This window comes from Lytechinus variegatus, chromosome 17 (assembly GCF_018143015.1).
Source record: "Lytechinus variegatus isolate NC3 chromosome 17, Lvar_3.0, whole genome shotgun sequence".
Taxonomy (NCBI): domain Eukaryota; kingdom Metazoa; phylum Echinodermata; class Echinoidea; order Temnopleuroida; family Toxopneustidae; genus Lytechinus; species Lytechinus variegatus.
The window spans coordinates 19,263,114-19,279,734 of NC_054756.1; the positions used below are offsets into that span (position 1 = coordinate 19,263,114).

Below are 16,621 nucleotides of genomic sequence, written 5' to 3' on the forward strand. Positions count from 1 at the left end.
AGTCTCCTAATTACCCGTACTCATACAATGATATCAACATACGATGGTTTGTGAGTGTACCTTCTCAATATCAAGTGAGACTTCAATTCACCAGTTTCTCGACTCAGGAGAATCATGACTTCGTTAAGGTGAGAGATGGATGGACAGCCGACTATTCAAACTCAAAACAAGTGGCATCTCTATCAGGAGATTTGAATCCGGATGACATCATTTCAAGAGGATCATATCTTTGGGTTCAGTTCACAACTGATCACGTAACTCTTGCGACAGGATTCGAAGCCCAACTTGCAGCGATTCGAAGTAAGTTAGAGATGTTATAATGTTTTGAATCAAGGTAGACAAAAGATAGGTGAGAAGACAAAGGATCATAGATAATAATCCATTCAGCCTGAATTCCGTCGGTATAATTCGGGTCTCTAAATTGATTCTGTTGGAGCATTTGAATCAATGTTTAAATAGGTCAATCATGGATTTCTGTAATGAGGGGAACACTTCTTGTGTACATTTAACTTGAATTTGGATTGTTAGACGGAAGTAAGTTTTAAACAAAATGCTGCAAACATGGACCCGATTACCATCTAGGCCTATTTTAATTTATTTTGTTTTATATCATTCCTCATGAATTTGAGATTGAGGTTGTTAGAAAGTACATAGGCCTCATGTGATGTAAAGAATAATATACATATGTATAGCAATAGTAAATCATTGCCATATCAAAAAATATTTTGCATGTATATGGTTTTGCAGTTTTGGAATGCTGTTTTTCCCCGGGGATTAAAATTAGCAATACTATTTCTACACCGTTATCAACATACACTAATGCATGTACGTTAAGTCAATCCTTGGAATAGTACAAGTAAATGCTGCGAGAAAAAAGAAACATGGACTGTGTTTATTTTTCTTCCAATCTTTATTGATCAGAGTGTAAATTACAATATAAATCAAACAAGTCAACAAGCTATTTACATGATTAAAGGGAGCAGGACTTTAGTAGGTATAAGTCTTTAGAGACAGATGCATAAGACAATTAAATATCAAATTTCGTTTTTTTTAATGTACAGATAATTAACCATTTTTGTTCGACAAAAAATATTCAATATCACTAGTACGTTTGATACGAGCTTGAATTTCACAATATTGGGGGTTTTGTTATTAATTTTTACGAAAGTGATCAAAGTATTTGAAAGCATGGAAAATTGATGTAAGAAAAATATCACCTTGAACACCAAATATCATTACAAAGGGAGAAATTATGATATTCGAATGATGTTATTGGTTTATTATAGATAGAAAGATCGTCCCACACAATGCTAACAACCGGACAATCACAAAAAATATGCACATTTTTTCAGGGTCTCCTTTTCAAATTGAACAGTTGGGGAATATTTTCTCTTGATTTCAAATAGAAATGCATTAAGGGTGATTGTCTGATTGCCGTATGGAAGTCAAGACCTTGAAATACAATATTTTTTTAATTCCGCAAATGTATTTTCTCCCAGTCTACTTTGTTATTAGGAGGGCAAGACTCTTTACAAAAGGAAATACACAATTCACAGGAAGACAAAAACAAAATATTGAGTACGCATAATAGCTTCCCTTTTCTAAAATAATTTATTTACAACTTCGGAATGAATATCTAAATTTGGATTAATTTCCAATCTAATTATGGACCAGGGATGTTTTTTTTAATAAACGAATTGTATCTTCTTCCATCTTTTGCTGAAAATTCAAAGTCAAGTACCAGCTCTTCAAATATATTTTAATATGGATCGGGTGGATTAAAGGGATCGTTTAACTTTTATGTTCAACGTTTTGCAAGCCCAGATAAATGGATCCTTAATATTTCATGCGCTTTTTCTTTGATATATTATTTACCAATTATTCGTGCAATATTAACATTTTGCTTGAAGCCTAGAAGTGGGAAAATAGGATTTCGACTAACGGCGTTGATGTTTTACTTGCCTGATGTTAGAAATCTAGGCTTGAAATACAGCCCCCTCCCACACACAAAAGGGTGGGGGGGAATGTCCAATTATGCTTGGAATTCCCGCACTTAAATATCAGTAGGTCCTACATATTTTATATCTCCCTCACAGATGTGCATATTAATTTGAAGTCTTGGAATCATACATCAATTCGGTCACCTGTTTACTCGTATTCAAGACCCTCTTACGACAGTAGTGTCTTCATACGCTGGCTCGTGAGTGTTCCTTCACCATATCAAGTAAGAGTTAACTTCATCAGTTTCTCAACCGAGAAGAATCACGAATTCGTTTACGTGAGAGATGGATTGACATCAGACTATTCATACTCAACGCCAGTGGCATCGCTGTCAGGAGATTTGAATCCAAATGACATCATTTCAAGAGGATCGTATCTTTGGATAACTTTCACCAGTGATGATTGGGTTACTAGTACGGGATTCGAAGCACATCTTACACCATTCCGAAGTGAGTGTGAAATAATTGACAAAAAACTAATATACAATAAAATTGCAAGTGGAACGCCTCTGGCAGTTTCGCCCTGCCAGTGGCGTAATGAGCTGAAAATGCATGAAGAGGGTCCAGGTACGGGCGTATTTCGCAAAATTTATACAAAAAATGCTAGTGAGGAAATCGAGCGTGCACAAATGTCAACATTTTTACAACAAACGTTTGAATTTGTAATGATTTATTAGTATTACTATTATCATTTATTTAGGCATAATGAAATACATTTCGAATTGCCACTGCTCACAGATATCAGTTTCCAGCCTTGGAATCATGCCTCCATTCAGTCTCCTAATGACCCATTCTCCTACTACAACAATATCAACATTAGATGGTTTGTGAGTGTACCTTCTCCATATCAAGTAAGAGTTAACTTCACCAGTTTCTCAACCGAGAAGGATCATGACTTCGTTTACGTGAGTGATGGATGGACATCGGACTATTCAAACTCAACAAGAGTGGCATCTCTATCAGGAGATTTGATTCCAGATGACGTCATATCAAGAGGATCGTATCTGTGGATTGAATTTACCAGTGACGATGGGAATCGTTATAATACAGGATTCCAAGCCCGACTGACACCGTTTCGAAGTGAGTTAAATGTACAGTATTCATATTTCAACCTGTGCCCAAGGTATGCATTGTAGTTATCAATATACGCATTATTATGAGTTCATCTCTTGGTTCAATTCATACTTGATTAATAAAATAGTGATAAAGGATTCAAAGCATGAATCACACTGTTTCGAATAAATAATTTAGAAGAACCCTACTTGCATTCTAACTTGGATCTGAAATATTGATATGAATTGTGCATTGAATATATTTTTATGTTTTATAAGCTTACCCGGGGAGGGGGCGGTAACATAAAAAAGATACATTTAGGCATACGCGTAATACTTATTTAATGTAAATCCTTTTTTTAATACATTTTTTTACAGACTTGCAGTTACGCTTAATGTTAAAGGGGCCCGTTGATATTTCGATTATATAATTGTTCTTATATATTTTGCATCAATTAACCTTTGATGTTTCGGCAAAAAGACGTTGATTAGGATTACATTAGCATTGTGTACACACTAAGAAAAGTGCAGTCTTAAGATTCAATTTTGCACTTAGCACCCCTATCTCGACTATATGGTTAAACATTTCACTCCCACTGATACACTTTGTACGAACTGGGGTTCAATTTGCATGAAGGTTCAATTTTGAACCTTTATTGGTTTTGTATAGAAACCTACAAAAAAGTTATTATCATATTATTCACATTTGACAGCCAGCATCCTTTATGGAGATAAATTGATTAAAAGGTTACAGACAGAAAATGAAGCCAATTGTCAAATGATCAATACTAATTAATTAGATACGTTAACCCGTGTAAACAAAACATATTAGATATAATTCTTTGTAAAGAAAAAAATACCCGACACACACAAACGTATGTCAAACCGATCACGCTAGGAAGGCAAGACATCGAATAGGCACAATTTACCTTCATTTGAAAGGGGGAAAAGTTCATTTTGCGACAGCCATTGAAAATATAAAAAGATATGGAGAAGAATCAAAATAATATATCCAGTCCTGCTATAGAACATAGATGATGGGAGAGTGGAAATACATACCAAAATATGGCATTATTCCGTCAAAATTTCGAGCAGGATCGATTGTGTGTATTAATTGTCCATTGACATCAGTTTATTTAGTCAGTAAAGCAAACCTAGCATAGTGGGAAGAGGTCTTGACTGCCATGACTGCAGTTAAAACGAGGTGAGTTCGAGTCGCAAACAAGGTAAGCAACAACAAAAAATCGATAGAGAAACAGAAAGTGAGAGAAGTCTCCACAGTATTTTGTTGTTAAGGATGGCTGTCGCAAAAAAAAATCTTTCAGTGAAAGGGACAATCGTGCACCCTGTAGGGTTTAATGTGGTGGAAAAATGTACCTTGAAAGATGCAAAAATAAACCTTTAACCAGTTTAAGGATGCGAAATTGACTCAAGGGATGTTCAAATGAACCCTAAGTACTTTTAGATCGCACCCTCGGGGTGCAGTTTTTAACCTAAAGAATGGAAAAAATGAACCCTAACCAGGGGTTCCATTTTTAATCCACTGGATGCCGCTATTGCATCATCATCTAGGGGTTCAGTTTTCTACCTTTATCCCTTAGTGTGTATTCTAATAGAAATATATCATTATTGTGAAGTTCATAAGTTTTGAGGTTCCTTTTTTTGTCTGTGAGTATAGTCCGTTATGTTAAGGAACTCCGATAAATGTTTTTTATTACTATTATTAACAGCTATATGTTTGCAGCCTTGGAATGTTACATCCATTCAGTCTCCTAATAGGCTTCATCACCCGTATTTCTACTACAACAATATCAACATACGATGGTTCATAAGTGTTCCTCCTGCATATCAAGTAAGACTTAACTTCACCCGATTCTCAACCCAGAATGATCATGACTTCGTTTACGTGCGGGATGGATGGACATCGGACTATACAATTTCAACACATCTTGCATCTCTATCTGGAAATTCGAGACCAGATGACATCATATCTAATGGGTCATATCTCTGGGTTCAGTTTATAAGTGATGAACAGAATTTAGGTGCAGGATTCACAGCTAACCTGATTTCTGAATTACGTGGTAAGTATATGATTTATCAAGTACTAATCAAATATTAAGGTATGATAGCACAATCCTGTAACTGGTAACAAGGAAGATAGAATCAATTGAACAAGTGTAATTGTCCGTCTACTGGTTTATGTCGAACATTGAACAAATTAGTTGTAGTCAGATATGAATATTGATTGTTGAGTTTTATTTAACATCCTCATGATCTAGACCCCTTTTCGATGTGCAGTATGTGCTAGGCTGAATATTCAATTCAATTCAGTGAAACAGTTATTTTCTTCCAACTAACATCTAATCCTTTTTCATTTAGAATATACGAATCAATAATATCATGAATATAGTACAAAAAACAATGGATGTAAAATTCATATGTCAATTATGTACATTGAAGAAAGCGTAAAAACCCTGGGATACGCCTGTAAAAGTACATGACTAAACAACAATTTAAAAAAGGAAAGGGCTTAGAGAAGGGAAAGGAAGAGAAAAGAGAGGAAAAGTGCATATATAGAGGCGAGCAAGCAAGAAGAATAAGAACGGATATGAACTACTTCACATGATACAAGATATACACGATTAAATAGTACAACAGGCATTCTTGATACAAAGTAGGAACAACAAATGTATAGTATTCAACCAGTTAAGTAACAATTACTATAGAAAACATCACGATTCAGATGTAGGTAGATGTCATGATATTTTAACACTTGTATTTAAAGCTTGAAGTTGACATCGGCAATGACTTGTTTACATTTTCAGGATGATCGTTCCATAATTAGGGGCCAGTATACCAGTATGATATGTTATTATCAGATAACAATATGATGTGGTATTACACAACAAATATACCCCCACCCCGCGCCCTGGGTTAGAAGTGAATTCATGCATTCCAATAATCTGATCACTCATGATAAGAAAAAGTTATAATTTCTGCATAAATTACTCCTGGACATAGTTTTGCACAATCTATTTCAAAAGTCTTTCGATAACGTAGATTAATCATTGTTTGAAAATTATCTCTCTTTTTTATTTCAGCTGATCATTTGGAAGTTAGGAAAGTAGCTGTGATCAAGTCTCCGAATCACCCACGCCTGTATTGCAACAATCTCAATGTAACATGGCTTGTTAGTGTTCCTCCTGCATATCAAATAAGGCTTCATTTCGACAGCTTCTCAACGGAAAAGGGTCCTGACTTTGTAACCGTGAATGATGGATGGACATCGGACTATTCGAGCTCAACTGAAAGAAGGCCTCTATCTGGAAGTATTGATCCAGGTGACATCGTATCGAATGGATCATATCTCTGGGTCCAATTCACCACTAATAATCAGGGGAGATCAAAAGGATTCAGGGCACTTCTGACGACTGAGCTACGATGTAAGTCCAGGGAATACATTTGCACTTTTATTTGGTGTCCATTTAGTTCTTGAATACTTCGCAAGAATATGAGGAAAAGGGGAATTGTTAATAATCGAAAATACTCAACCCATTTGGGTCAAAACCTTATCATGAGAAATATGTACCAGTTGCAATTCTAGCACGTACATGTATATGTATAGAATTGTCAATAAAGTCCCTCGTAAACAGGATATATCCAAATATCCAAATCACTCAAGCAACTGCACTGGCTACCAGTAGAAAAGCGTATCCTCTTCAAAATCCTCGTCATAACATTCAAGAGCATCCAAGGAAAGTCCCCCTCATACATCGCGAGCAATCGAGCATGATCAACACCCACCAACTCCCCTGATCACTTCGGTCATCCAACAAGAACCTTTGGTTGTTCCCAATGCAATATCCCACACCCATGGCGACAGAGCCTTTTCAGTTGTGGCTACTACACTCAGGAACTCACACCCCCTTAGCTAAAGATCCCAATCTTCTCTGAGTTCCTTTAAAGTGGCACTTAAGACATATCTCTTCCGTAAATAGTAAGATTTTTTTACAGTTAATATTTCCGTAGTTAAGTTAGTATTTTAGATATAAATGTAAGGTAGTTTCGTTGTGATGTTTAGTTAATATGTAATGTAGCTAAGTTGATAAGTGAGTTTAGTTTATTAAGTTAATTGATTAGGTTTTGTGATGTAAAGCGCTTAGAGAAATTTTGTTAGGCGCTATATAAATACTGAATTATTATTATTGTTATCAATATATGTCATAAGTATATTAAGACACTTTTAATACAAGAAAATCTGTATTTTTACTCCGGTTATTGTTAATATATAAACTTCGTGAATACAGCAACAACTAATATACACTGTCCGCATGATTGGCATTTTAAATAATTTACTTTCTTACCTGATCTGTTAAACGAATATTTCGTTGGTTGGTCCCTACGAGTGGAACATAAAACATACGTAGTAACACTTAATACCGACGGTATATCAAAACATATTACACGGTGGACATCCCCTTGTCTGGAGACGTCTAAAGCGACTGGAGTCTCTGAGCAGTCTCCTTATCATCAAGTAGACTTCTCCACTTCATCCCATCATTTTTTCATGTCTCTGCATTTCTGAAAGGTCTGAGACCCTTTTTTGCAGAAACTCAAGAATGAAATTATTTGTAATAGTTTCATATCATGTTATATGCTGAAGCACCCCCGGGAAACTTGAAATCAGGATTGTATGCTAGAAAGTCGAAATTTAAAATTTCTTTATTTTATTATTTTGGGTTTTGCTTTTTAAATTTTTCATGACCAAAATCAGCTAGCACCCGTATCAAAACTCGTTTCAAGGGCCCTGATTCGGGGATGTTATGATACTTTGTGATGTGAGGCAACTGCAATGGGGACATCTCGGAGACGTTTTTTTTGGGGGGGGAGGGGAATTTGCAACTTTTGAGGGTTGTCTTTGAGAGGTAGCGGAGACGTCTCTGCAACTAGCTAAATCTCAAGTTTGCTTTAAACTGTACAGAGGTAGCGAATTGTAAACGTGGTAGTTTTGCACCTATTGGGCCTATGATTCGATCAGTAGGGAGGTTTCACAAATTTAAGATCCAAATTTATTATTTCGAAAGGTTTTGCTTTGGGATGGTCATCAATATGTACTACAGCTCATTTTACGATTTTCCGTCATCTTACAATTTTCTTCCCCGTTTCTTATTGCAGTCGTTTCTGTGCATGCCGCAAAAACAGAATACATAAGGTCACCGAATTACCCAGCTCAGTACCAAAACAACCTCGATGTAATATGGCAAGTGATCGCTCCGGACAATCATCGAGTTTCGTTGCATTTTGTTGATATGCAGATTAAGCCATCTAGAGACTTCTTATACCTATTCCAGGGAAATTTGTCTGAATTTGAGAAATCTGAGCTAGTAATACCTAATATTTCTGGATCAGATCTACCAGAAAACATCACATCTGTTGGAAAGTTTCTTTGGATTCGATTTACCAGTGATGAGGTATCGCAGGAACCTTATAGAGGATTTGACGTCTCAATCATTGCCAAACCAATATCAGGTTATGATGATTAATTTGACATCCCCTCTCTAAATTAGTGTTTTGTTTTTATCTTATTGTATAACAGAGGTGAAAAGGATAATATTACTGATAAAATAATGCAATTGAAACTAGATTCTAGAAGCTCACCCCCCATATCCCTATATTCATAACTACTACACTGACAGAAAGGAAAAAAATGATAAATATTCCGACAATTTAACACGAACACACAAACCTCCTGTCACTCAACTTGAACATTTTCTTTTTTAACACCAATATCCACCTACTTTTCTTTATTTTGATGTTGTAGCGTTACGATACGAAAGTACCATAACAAATAACAAGTTAATGTAATTACATGAACGCAAATTTCACTTTGATAATCTGCAAAAGTACTCAAGAATTTCTTACACTTATATCGATCGGTTGGTATGTTTCAAAGATAGTTCTTGATTTATTACAAAGGTTAAACCTAAGGGCGAGTAAAAATCTCTCAAAATTGAGTCCATAGTGCTGACGATGACAAAAAGGGTGATGAAATGTGAAGGCCGACACAGTCACTGCATCCAGCTAAACTGTATACTCTCACGCACTATTATATGGAGTGTTGTGACAACACTTAATTGAGACATTTACAGAGCTTTATATTCTACTTGAATCAATTATTATTTCTTACATCAAAGTGGAAATTCTCATCGGCAGTTAAAGTTATAGTTTTTGGTAACCGAAAAAGACAAAAATATAAATGAAAAGAACGATATTTCTCTTACACTTCTTCTTTTATGTAACAGTGGAGACACTGAGGTCTAATCATAATGTGCTGATAATAACATCAGTCTCAGTGGCAGTTCTGGTTCTTCTGAGCTTCAGCGTTTTCGGATATATCAGCTGGAAGAAAAGGTAATTGAAGAAGCTAAGCTGATATTTACTAGCACATCTCAGGGAGGGAGTTACAAGAAATGAGTATTTGACAGTTGTCGGCAATATAATATATTCATCTCAATATCATTACGCTATTGTGATTATCGTGGCATCATTGACCATGTTGACAGGATTGGAATTAAATTAAACTCACATTCCTTGAGACTGGTTCGGTATAAGCCATAAACCTTCCCCTTTTCCTCGCTAGTGAATTCAGAAAATCGTGAAAGCCCTTTCCATTATCTTTTCGTTTCTTTCAAGCCATTGTGTGACCATCCACTCGGCCCGGCAAAACCAAAAAATGAATCGCCAGAGACGGCTCTCTGTATATAGTCCAAGCAATTAATGCGTTGTCATGGATGATAAACATTAGTGAACAATGAAAGTACATGTATGGGGTGGGTGCTCCACGGAAAGTACACTAGAAGGGAAATAAATTAAGTATAAAAGGAATAGGGAAATCGAACAGAATGTGGTGGGATCTTGTCCTGAGGGAGTTGTCCTCCGGTAAAGTTGTCCTACAGGGGACTGTTCCTCAGCATGCTCAGGGGAGTTGTCCTGGGAGACTTGTCCGTCGGCTGGGGGATTGTCCTGGGGGCTGCCTCCTGCCGGCCGGGGGGGAAGTTGTCCTGCGGGGACTTGTCCTCGGGGGGGGGGGGGGTAGTTATGGGGAAGTTGTCAGGTGGAACTTGTTCCCGGAGGATCTGCCCTCCGGGGGCATCAATCCTGATACAATTTGTGATAACAGGTACCCAATCAAAATATCAATTTTTTTTCGTTTACTTTGTTTAACACATCTTTAAACGATAAATTCGGACTATGTTCACTCAAGACAAAATTTGTTTGCTTAAAAAGCATGCTTTATGGTGGAAGTAGAAATATGATTTTCTAGGAAAGTCCTGAAGTGGATCTCGCCCTTTTTGTGAAAATAGAATAAATTGTTTTGCAAATAGGGAGATTTTTTTAGCAACTTTTTGTCAACTTTCCTCTTTTTTATTTTTATTTTATTTCATTATTATTATTTTTTTTTTTTTTGGGGGGGTATCTTTCGCCGAAATATATCACTGTGTAACATCCTACATCTTTTGCAAATGAGCTCTTCAAAAAAGTAACGTAATTTGCTCAAAGAACCCTTAAAACAAAACAATAAATACCAACGAGGGCGGGCGCTAAGATTTGAATAATGGCATTCTGAATATGAATTGGCAATTTGGAAACAATACAACTGCTAGCACAGGTTTAACAAGATTGGAATGTTCAATATTATAGTTCTTACATTGTTGGTATTATGGATTATCCGGGCTTTGAGGTATGGTTTAATTATTTCTTTCAGTGTTTTCTTCAGGTTTTCTGACATTTCAAACCTTTTGTAATGGTGTTGTAGATGGTTGATTTACTTGAGAATAAAAAAATCTTTTGAATATCTCGATCCTTACTTCCCCCTTTTCAATTCTTAATCTATTCATTTTCTTTGACAAAATTACAGAACTAAGGACGAGCAAGACGATGGACAACAAGAGGGGCAGTACATGGACCTAACACCATCTGTTACGTCATCACCAACCTACGAAGCTTTAGGAGCTGTTCGGCTTTCAAAGACAAAGGAGAGTCCGACGTACGAGAACAAATCAGTAGTGAAACTCCATCAAAATATTCACGGAATAACTACAAATGATGAGCATCCATATGAGCTTCCCAACTAAACATATTTTTGACCAAACTCTCCATACGATATAGTACTGCTAGTTGGTAAACTGAATAATAGAAAGTGGAATGTTAAATATTATAGTTCTTACATTGTTGGTATTATCCGGGCTTTGAGGTATGGTTTATGTCCTTCAGTGTTTTCTTCAGGTTTTCTGACATTTCAAACCATTTGTAATGATGTTGTAGATGGTTGACTTATTTGAGAATTAAAAAAAAATCTTTTGAATATCTCGATCCTTACTTCCCCCTTTTCCATTCTTAATCTATTTATTTTCTTTGACAAAATTACAGAACTAAGGACGAGCAAGACGATGGACAACAAGAGGGGCAGTACATGGACCTAACACCATCTGTTACGTCATCACCAACCTACGAAGCTTTAGGAGCTGTTCGGCTTTCAAAGACAAAGGAGTGTCCGACGTACGAGAACAAATCAGTAGTGAAACATCATCAAAATATTCACGGAATAACTACAAAAGATGAGCATCCATATGAGCTTCCCAACTAAACATATTTTTGACCAAACTCTCCATACGATATAGTACTGCTAGTTGGTAAACTGAATAACAGAAAGTGCTCCCTTAGATCCTCGAAATTGAGAAGACCTATCATTCAATAAAACTCGTGTTTCAAGAAAAAAGTAATGAACTTTTTTCAAATTTATATGAATTCAATATTTAAATTAACATGATTAAATAGATAGGTGTGGGTGCTGTTGATAGCAGTAGAATATCGCTTTTGTTAATGTTAGGTGGCTAATGAGGATTAATTTTGAGTATGGGATAAACAAGATTGAATGATATTTCTTTGAAAAGTTGTTCTTATAGTGGAACAAGATTTAATATTGTCTGCAAGATTATTCCAAATGTCTGGACCATGATTTGGAATTGATTTAGAAGTCATTCACAGTCTGTGGTTGGTAAAATGAAAGTTTTCAGATATAAGAGTTGGGTAGCTATGGACAGGAAATATTGAGCTGAAGCATGTCATCAAATGATTAAGGGATGATAATGATAGCTACCAAAAGAGTATACAAGTCGGCGACTCTTAATGCTTTCTGTAGGAAATATAAAGGATAAGTGTGAGCCAAGTAAATGCGATCCTGTACAAATGCGATAACTCGCTTTTGTAATTAAAAAACAGGAGTCAGCTTTGTAGAGCCACGATTAGCCTAAATAACGTTACAATAGGTTATACACGAGAGTACTAACGAATTATACAATAGGAATAGAGTTTTTAAGAGGCAAAATAAAATTTTAACTAGCATGACTAGGAAATAATTCCAATGCTTCTCGAAATACACATTATAAAAGATGCAGATGCTCATATCAAGATAAAGCTTTATCTATGATAACCCCTAAAAATCTAGAGTAAGTTTTCCGTTCTGTGCCGTCAATCTGTAAGTATATTTGAGTGTTAGAAATATGAGAATGATGCTTAAAATATATGTAATGAGTCTTTTTTTTGTTAAAAAAAGGTTTAAACCCCTGTGATAGTATATTTCTTTCATTTTTAAAATATTGTCTAAGGAAGTGAGATTTTAAGAAAATAAATATTTGTGTCAGCGAGTAATAGAAACGATAAAATGGATGATGTATTATACTGTCATTGACATATAGTATAAATAATAGTGGGCCCAAATTGGAGCCTTGAGAGACACAACAATTAATTTAAGTGAATCAGAGTCATAACCAATAAATGAGACGTACTGTTTTTGATTTCTTAAGTAATATTTAAGCCAAAGGAGGGATTACCTCGTACCAAATGATAATTAAATTTTGAAAGTAGAAAGTCGGGTATCGAATGCCTTATGTCACAAAATATGCGTATGACATGTTCTTCGTTAGCAATGGCGTTTGTTATTTTGTCATAGATTTGGATTATAGGATCAATGAATAAGATAATAACATTTTCATGATTTTTTATGATTAAATTGTCCCCTTTTCAGAATAGAATATCGACAATTTTTTCGCGCTTAGGAAGAGGAATTGGAAGATAGTCTTCATTTTCATATGACAAAATATCCTGATATTGCCCCGTTTCTCGGTAAAAATAATAATTATAAAAATATCGTCTCGATCCATATCCACTTCAGATTTTTCTTACAGAGTGCTAGAAATAGTGCTTAAATTAATCCTTTTTCAGATCGGAATATCAAATATTTTTCAGCTCGCGCTTGCATTATTGATTAAATGATTAAAATAAATGTATTTAGAATGCCCAGATTTTTAGGTCTAAAATCTTAAACACGCTCACGCATATTTATTGAGATGTGCAGCTGGTTCTTTGTTTCAGAAGTGCTTAAATTATCCGGTTTTAGATCAGTTTATCAAAAATTGTCTGCTCGCGCTATGCACTTGCCATTATACCGTGCGTCTAAAAAACACTATACACTTTTGAAATGGCTACCAAACAAAAAATACAGGGAATACATTCTTATATTATTGTTTCACTTAAGTGAGCACTATCCACTTTAAAAAAAGGGTATAAAAATTAGGCTGGGCAGGAATTAGCCTTCCAATTTCTTTCAGTTTTTGAGATGCGAGTCCCCTTGGACTTGCAAAGCTGAGGGTGTTGTGATAAATCAATGATCAAGCATTATCGGTATAGGTTTTTAGATAAAATTTCGAGAATTATCAAATTGAAATGACTGAGCATGAAATACATTGTTTACTTTTTCTTGTGGATCTCAGCAATGTGTGCATGGAAATCAGAATAGGGAGAAATATGACTTAGGTGGGGAGAGTAGGTTGATGGGATAAGGGTCAACAGAACACTTAACCCCCCCCCCTCTCTCCCTCTCTATCTCTACCCCTTTTCTCCCCTCCTGAGAAACTAGCCTTTGCTAGGGTGAGCAGGAATTAGCCTTCCATGGTGTTATGCTAAATTACTGATGAATTAAGACCAGTTTTGGTTTCCAAAGGAAATTTCATGAGTTACTAAATTGATATGTAATGCGTAAGTAAACAAGATTTGTAATTTTATTGTAGCATTTTTAGTTTATTATGTGGTTCTTAGCAAGTGTGCTTGCGAGAGTCAGAGTAATGTGACGGTACCTGTTACCTGCTAGGTGGTGACATAGGGTAAGACTGGGTGAAAGGAACATTCTTCTTTGTGTTCTCTTACAAATTACAATTATTGTAATTTGTAAGAGAAATTTATCTGTTATAAATTACGTTTTAGGGGCATGTACAAAATGCGGAAAGTCAAATTTTCTTGAAAATGCATGATTCTCAATAAATTAAGGATTTTTTTTCAAATCTTAAGCTACTATATTAAGTTCTATAAATAACGTTGTATAAAACGTTATACCGTGCTTTATTGTATAAGAATTTAGTGCAGATAATTTTAAGTTCAATTATTAATCTATTGCACCAATTCATAGTATAAGTGTAATGCACTTTGTACATGTACAGTATACACATCTATTATGCCCATGTGAATTGATTAGGCCTATATTACACGTGCACTTGTATCCCACTGAAAACTTTATTGTATTGTTATGGGTCAATAAGTAATGTATTTTGTAAAGGCACATGCTTCTCGTTTTCCAGTTTTTATCCTTGTTAATGATATCGCGTTGTCTTTAAATTTTGGATAGAAAAGGCCAATGCCGCCATGTCTGGAATTTAAAGAGTTGAGAACCTCATGTTCCTTTGCCTTAATAATGTTAATTACGGCCCTGGGAGATGAGTAGCCCTATATCCGTGACTATAATTATACAAATATTCCACGTAGGCGCGTGCCTGCAGGGCCAAATATTGAACCATGTGCGAGAAGAGCCAATGGATATACCTCGCCGAGGGTCGCAGGACCGAATGCAGTTTATCCATGTTGCGAGTCGAGCACAGAGTTCATTATTTAGGTGTTTAATATGTATACAAGAATACGTGCATTGTCTGTTTTATAAACCCACTTCCCTCTCCCATGTAACTGAGTGGCCGCGGATGCTATTGAGTGTTTTTTTTTTTTGATAGACATTGACTTTGAATATTGTTCAGACAATATCATGTTAATATTTTTTGTTGTTCTGCTCTGAAGCGCCTTGAGAATCTAATCAAGATGGAAAGTGCATTATATAAATCTCATGTATTATGTATTATTATTATTAGATAATTTAAGACCTCGCATTATCCTAATTAAAAACTTGAGCATTATACAGTGCGTATCAAAAAAAAGTTTACACTTTGCAAAAGCCCTGGGGTTTAAAATATATACAACATGTGGGTCATTTTTCCACATATATCCTTGGGTTTGGGTCTCATCTATCCAATGAAAATAAAAATTTTGACAGAATGTTACATTTGAGTGAGCACTGTTCATTTTTGTAAAGCTCGCAGAAATCTGTTTGCGCAGAAATGCTCGTTTTCACGCTGTGTCAAGGGGAAAAGGTGAATTCAAACTTACCTTGCGAAACATTTCTCATACATTTCCCTTTCACTTTGAGTCAGTTGAAATAAAAACGGATACATGCAAGTATATTTTAACAATTTGCCACCAAAATTATAAATTTAACATGTACTTAGCACAACCTTCACCCCTTTTGTGCCAGCTGGATCTGAGGACATAACTAAATCTAAACAAAAGCTTATATCAGACATCTCCAGGAGTTTTTCACTAAGCTTTTATCACTTAAAGTGGGTTTACATTTCATTTTTCATTTTAATACTTGTTTCTCCACTTTTTCCAAGCTTGACAATGATTAACAAAATGAAAATCAAGCCTAGGCCATTTCATGAAAATCACAGCTCAGTGTAAAGCAAATATCGTCACGATGGCTTCGGTGTGTGGAGCGCAATGGCTCTATTCGAAGTGTTTTGGGCAAGGAAACAACTTAAAAAGGGTAAAAGATATCTTCAAATCAATTTTACTAGCTAAATTCTATGTGTTCTTCATGATTAAGGTCTACTTTTATTCGCATAACTATTTCAGAGTTCTGCGCAAATCATTTTTCACTAGCTTTGCAAAAATAAGTGGTGCTCACTCAAGCGTAAATATTTTTTGACATTTATATCGCCATTTGCTTTAATGGATCTGTATCAATGTTAAAATGTGGAAAAATCTTCAGGATACTACAAATGTATAATTTTACAGGACTTTTTCTAAGTGTAAACTTTTTTTTGATACGCACTGTATAACACGGGTATTAAGAATGATCTTAGGGAATATTATGAATATTTGTTAATATTAAATAATATATTATAATCCACATTATTCAATGACATCATTTGGCTAATCGTTTATGTGCGTGTGGGTTATTTAGTTGACACTTGCACGCATTTTCGTTCCCGCATAGGTTACGCATGGGCACGCACTCATGCGGGCCAATTAATGCGTGAACTTTACCTTCCAGCTTGCGGGTAGGTGGTGGCAGTGCGTGAAATGCGTGCCAAAATTTTCAAAATGTTGAACATTTTGGAACGCACAATA

The 16,621-nt window shown here is 35.5% G+C and overlaps 1 protein-coding gene across 1 annotated transcript; it reads left to right on the forward strand.

Moving 5' to 3' along the window:
• The first annotated feature begins 2,762 nt into the window (after positions 1 to 2,762).
• Positions 2,763 to 12,094, forward strand: LOC121431294. The gene is made up of 5 exons (XM_041628804.1): positions 2,763 to 2,823; positions 6,154 to 6,495; positions 9,355 to 9,463; positions 10,971 to 11,099; positions 11,483 to 12,094. The coding sequence occupies exons 1-5, from the start codon at positions 2,763 to 2,765 to the stop codon at positions 11,697 to 11,699; spliced, it is 858 nt and encodes a 285-aa protein (XP_041484738.1). The 3' UTR covers positions 11,700 to 12,094.
• Positions 12,095 to 16,621: the final 4,527 nt, after the last annotated feature.